This window comes from Oryctolagus cuniculus, chromosome 7 (genome assembly GCF_964237555.1).
Source record: "Oryctolagus cuniculus chromosome 7, mOryCun1.1, whole genome shotgun sequence".
NCBI lineage: Eukaryota > Metazoa > Chordata > Mammalia > Lagomorpha > Leporidae > Oryctolagus > Oryctolagus cuniculus.
In genome coordinates, this window is record NC_091438.1 from 8,236,448 (window position 1) to 8,242,026 (window position 5,579).

General features: G+C 44.7%; 1 protein-coding gene across 5 annotated transcripts in view; it reads left to right on the plus strand.

The window, feature by feature from the left end:
* CEP350 (centrosomal protein 350) overlaps positions 1–5,579 on the plus strand; it is a 158,947-nt gene that overhangs the window by 138,351 nt on the left and 15,017 nt on the right. For all 5 annotated transcript variants that reach the window (XM_008263851.4, XM_051858261.2, XM_008263850.4 and 2 more), the window contains 3 exons: positions 1,858–3,857; positions 4,700–5,107; positions 5,202–5,348. In XM_008263851.4, coding sequence (XP_008262073.3) covers positions 1,858–3,857; positions 4,700–5,107; positions 5,202–5,348 — 2,555 coding nt within the window. The remainder of the gene's footprint in view (positions 1–1,857; positions 3,858–4,699; positions 5,108–5,201; positions 5,349–5,579) is intronic.

Genomic DNA, 5,579 nt, shown 5'->3' on the forward strand with positions numbered 1-5,579 from the left:
TATATTTTCAACTTATGTCCCAGAATAAATAAATGGTTATATATATTTCTAAAGTTTAAAAAATAAGAATTATTGAAAATCAAACATAATTCAGTAAGGAAGTTACAGGCACTTTAAAAAGTGCCTGGGAGTACCTGCTGTGGTGTAGCAGGTTAAGCTGCCATCTGCAGCCCCAGCATCCCATATGGGCACTGGTTTGAGTCCCAGTTACTCCACTTCTGATCCAGCTCCCTGCTAATATGCCTGGGAAAGCAAAAGAAGGTAGCCCAAGTCCTTGGACCCTTGCACCCATGTGGATACCTGGAAGAAGCTCTTGGCTCCTGCCTTCGGATTGGCCCAGCTCTGACCATTGGTGGTCATTTGGGGAATGAACCAGAGGGTGGAAGATCTCTCTTTCCTTCTCTCTCTCTGTATGTAACTCTGCCTTTCAAATAAATAAATAAATCTTAGGGGAAAAAAAAAAAAAAAACCCTGCCTAGCACTAATAATAAAATAGAGATTTGAATTCAAATTTTTTTAAAGACTTATTTATTTATTTTGAAAGAGTTAGGAGAGACAGCAGAAAGAGAGAGAGAATCTTCCATCTACTGGTTCACTTCCCTGGTGGCCGCAATAGCCAGCACTGGGCCAGGCTGAAGCCAGGAGCCAGGAGCTTCTTCTGGATCTTCTACTTGGGTGGCAGGGGCCCAGGTACTTGGGCCATCCTTTGCTTCTTTCTGAGGCCATGAGCAGGGAGCTGGATCAGAAGTAGAGCAACCAGGATTCAGACTGACATCCTGTGGAATATAGGTTTCACAGGCAGCGGCTTTACCACAAAGCTGGCCATTCCAAACTTCCAGTTCTTGGCCTGGGGGCAGGCTTTTGACCTAGTAGTTAAAAAGCCACTTGAGCGGCTGGATCATTGAATGAAGTGTGTAGGCTCAGGTCCCAGCTTTGCTCCTTGTCCAGTTTTCTGCTAATAATCAGGTTTGGTTCAAGTACTTGGTTCCCTGTCACTCACCTGGGAGACCTGGATTGAATTCCTGGCTCCTGGCTTTGCCTTGCCCAACCCTAGCTGTTTGCAGGTATTTGGGGAGGGAACCAACAGATGGGAGCTCTATGTCTGCCTCTCAAATAAATCTTGATTTGTTAATTAATTTTATTATTATGCTTACTTTGGAAATTTAGCTATGAAAGTGGTCTGTCTGCAGAAATGATCTTTTTTCTTTTCTTTTTTTACATTTGGGAGCTTAAAGTCTCCCCCCAAAACTCATTCATTTAGTGATATAAATAGCAGTATAGTTGTCCCTCCATTCTTTGTTTTCTGTTTGAAGGATGAGTGAACATGTAGTATCTATCATACAATTCTGTTTTTGCTTGAGGATTATCATACAAAGCAGTGGTCCCAGAAGCTCAAATCTATTTTTCTTCACTTTATAAGACAATACTTAAGAAATTATGGGGTCAGCATTGTGGTGTAGCAGTAGAAGTTCAAGTTCTGGCTACTCTGCTTCCAATCCAACTTCCTACTAATGTGATTGGGATGACAACAGGAGATGGCCCAAGTGCTTGAGCCCCTGTAAACCATGTGGAAGACAGATGGAGCTACTGGCTTTGGCCTGGTTCAGCCCTGGCCGTTGCAGCCATTTGGGGAGTGAACCAGCAGATGGAAGATCCGTCTCTCTGTGTCTCTCTTTCAGTCTCCTTTCAAATAAATAAATCTTTTTTAAAAAGTAGTATATTTTAATCAAAACAGTTCATATTTATTGACCAGAGTGTTCTTTCACTTACATTTGGCTGTTGTTTAAATTTAGATCCTAGAAATTGAAAGATTATGATTAATTAATTTTGATCTAGTGATTTTTTTTTTTCTTCAAGGTACTTCATTGTCAAGTTCTGAGAGATCAGTATCAGAAAGGTCACTGCCTGCCTATGCGAAGAGGGTGATTGAATTGGACAGTCGAACAGAAGAACGTTTGCAGACCCCATCTCCTGTTCTCAGGTTGTCGAGAACAGCCGGAGCGGAATCTGGAGATTCTTTAGAAAATGTACCTTCATTACCTCTTCTTAGAGAATTAAGTATCCCTGGTGGAGTTCTTGATGGGTCAAACGCCAAGACTGAAGAACTTAGTCAAAAACCAGAAACACGAAAACTAGAACATGCGAAATTGGAGGAGACTGGGATTGAAGGTGACTGCTCTAAACCTTCGGAGAAGTCAGATGTCTTACTGCAGCTGGACCTAGAACAGGGAGACGCATCTGGAAGTCTCTCAAATAAAGATCTTCCTTTGGATTCTGTAGATGTTGAGAAAGATTTAGTTAGATTAGTCATTGAAAATCTTCATACAAAAGAGGAAGTACTGAAAGAGAGACGGTCAGATCAAGATGTGGATCGTGGTCCAGCCATCCAGTCAGAAGACGTCCATGGACAAAAGAACAGAGAGGAAAGGGGTCTGCCTTCATCGCAGCATCTTTTTACTCCTAAAGAGGCATCATACTCCGAAGAAATTGAAGCATCTTCTCTCAAAAGAGAAATCTCCGCTGAATTGTACAAAGACGACTTTGAGGGGTCATCTCCGTCACTCAGCAAAGACTCCCAGGTTTGCAGAGAAAGGTCTCAGTCACCGGGGAGCTCCAGGCACAGAGCCGCCAGCTTTGGGAGTGAGGATGAAGTCAGCGAGTGCCTCAGTGAGCAGAGCCTCTCCGTGCATAGCAGCGCCCACTCTGAGAGGCTGCTGGAGCTCAGGTCCCCTCCTGAGCTCGTGGGAAGTCCGGAGCGCGGCGATGCGGAGCGAGAGCGGGGAGCCACTCCGTCGCCCGCCCCGGCCTCCGCTGCTGCCGCGGGGGAGTTACTGGATTTCCACATCGGTGACAGGGTGCTGATCGGCAATGTTCAGCCGGGGACTCTGCGATTCAAGGGTGAGACTCGCTTTGCTAAAGGATTTTGGGCTGGAGTGGAACTGGATAAACCTGAAGGAAATAACAATGGAACCTATGATGGCATTGTGTATTTTGTATGCAAAGAGAAGCATGGCATTTTTGCTCCTCCTCAAAAAATATCTCACATTCTAGAAAACTTTGATGACGACACAGACATAAATGAAGATGACTGTTATTCAGATGAACAGTATCAATACTATAATCAGGAGCAGAAAGCCGCAGAGGGTCCACGAGACAGAGAAAAAGATGCCGCTGAATATTTTTATGAGGAATCTCTCCCTAGTACGCATGGTGTAGAAGCCTCAGTGGACAGAGATAAAAGCCTTAAGATAGAACCAGATCCTATACAGGAGGTTTCTGGGGTACTTGAAGGCCGTGTTCTCCAGCAGTCGTTAGTGGATTCACTGGTTTCTTCCAAGGAAAACAAGGACCTTGTTTGTGGTGTCGCAGAAAAGGTTTCCACTGGTGTAGAAGAGGAAGCTTCAGACAGCACCTGCTCCGGAGAACTAAAGAAGCAGCAGCAGTTTACAGAGAAGGAAGAGAACCTATGTTCTGAACCTCCAGAAAAGCTTTCTACCCCGCTTTTGGACCTTTTAACAAGAGAAAAAAACCAACTGGAAGCCCAGCTGCGGTCATCACTAAATGAGGAGAGACAGTCCAAACAGCAGCTGGAAACGGTCGGCTCACTGGCGGACAGTTTACTGAACGGGTTTGTGAAGGACACCGTCAATCAACTACAGCAAATCAAGAAGGCCAGGAATGAGAAGATCCAGCTGAGCAACCAGGAGCTGCTTGAGGATGACCAGCAGGAAGTGCCACCCCCAGGCCTGTCCCAGAGTCCGGAGCAGCAGTCCCCACGTGTCCCAGGTGGTCTCTTAAGGTCTGAACTGGAAGACGAAAAAGAAGAGATTTCCTCTCCAGATATGTGCCCCCGACCGGTAAGTGTTTCATCTACACAAAGTGTCAGTTTTCCTTACTGTGTGGTGCTGTCTGATTCTCTAGCTCCTGGTAGATATTTTCCCTGACTGGCTGATTAGTAGGGACAGGTCACTGTACCAGGTTTCAAGGGCCTTGTCGCAGTTTTCCTGTCTGCAGTGTGATTGTCTTCTGTTACATCATGCGTAGTCACTGTAGGGTTGTCACAAACACCGGCAGGTTCCTGGGAACTAGAACATCCATGTAAGCTGCTAGGTTGACACTCCCGGTGTGCCCTCCAACGGGAGAGGTCACCTTCCAGGTTCACTGGGCACACTTGCTCTGTGGCGCTTTCCCGTGGCTCTCTACTCCGTTCCTTCTTGCCTCTGAAGTCAGCAGCTCACACATCTGCTCAGTCATGGTTGCCCTGCAGCAGTTGCCATGTGTGATGTGGATCTGATAAGACTGAAGTAGATCTACTATGACATATATTCAGACCACCAACTTGTGTAGATGACCCCAAGGGCAGTCAAGCAAAAGTAATGATTTTGAGTAACTTGGGCCACATAATCGCCAAAGGTGAGAAATTCCATATCCCATTTCCATATGCTAGGGACAGTCCTTCAGAAACAGAATAATGATGACACAAAAAGGGAAAAAGCAAATACTAAACAGTTTATAAAGTTTAAGAACAAGTTTTACATAAGTGAATTGTGGGAACAGAATAATTTTTTCTTAAATTGTTTTTTAGTAGCCAGCCTGTGGTTTTAACTTTATGTGTTTACAGGGAAATGTTAAGTGTAGTCTGTCACCTTGTCCAGTGATCTGAGGACACTAACTGGTCTGTGTTTGCACGGTTCTATAGGAGAGCCCAGTGTTTGGTGCCAGCGGGCAGGAGGAGCTTGCCAAGAGACTCGCTGAGCTGGAGATCAGCCGTGAGTTCCTGAGTGCTCTAGGAGATGACCAAGACTGGTTTGATGAAGACTTTGGTTTGAGTTCTTCCCACAAGATTCAAAAAAATAAGGCAGAAGAAACGATTGTGCCTCTCATGGCAGAACCTAAAAGAGTACCCCAAAAGCCGTGTGAAACAGTATTGGCCGTCCCACATACTGCAGAGGAAGTAGAAACTCTTGTACATGATGCAGCAGAAGAGCTCTGGAAGTGGAAAGAACTAGGCCGTGACCTCCACAGCGTCAGTATTCCTACAAAACTGCTTGGCTGTGCCAGTAAGGGGCCAGATGTGGAAAGCACTAGTAAAAGGGTCTACAAACAGGTGTGTCACACGGAAAGTTTGCTTTCATCTTCTGTCCCATCGTCTACACTTCGAATTCTTAGCCATTGTATTTTATTTTTCTCTCTCTATCAAGGTGGTTTTTGATTTAACAAAAGAGATTTTTGAGGAAATATTTGCTGAGGATCCCAACTTGAATCAGCCTGTCTGGATGAAGCCATGCAGGATCAACTCAAGCTATTTCCGACGAGTGAAAAATCCCAACAACCTTGATGAAATTAAGGTAAACTGCGAACTATACAGTATCTCCTTTTTGATTTGCTGTTTATTTACACAGGTCTATAAATGTCCCAAAAGCATATATTCTGTATTACTCATCATTATGCCCTCAGGGCCTGTTCCATAGTGTGTATTTAGTAAATATTTGTTCTGCTTTCTCCAAATCCTCACCAGCACTTACTACTTTCTGTCTTTTTGGTAATAGCCATTCTAACTGGGATGAAGTGCTACCCCA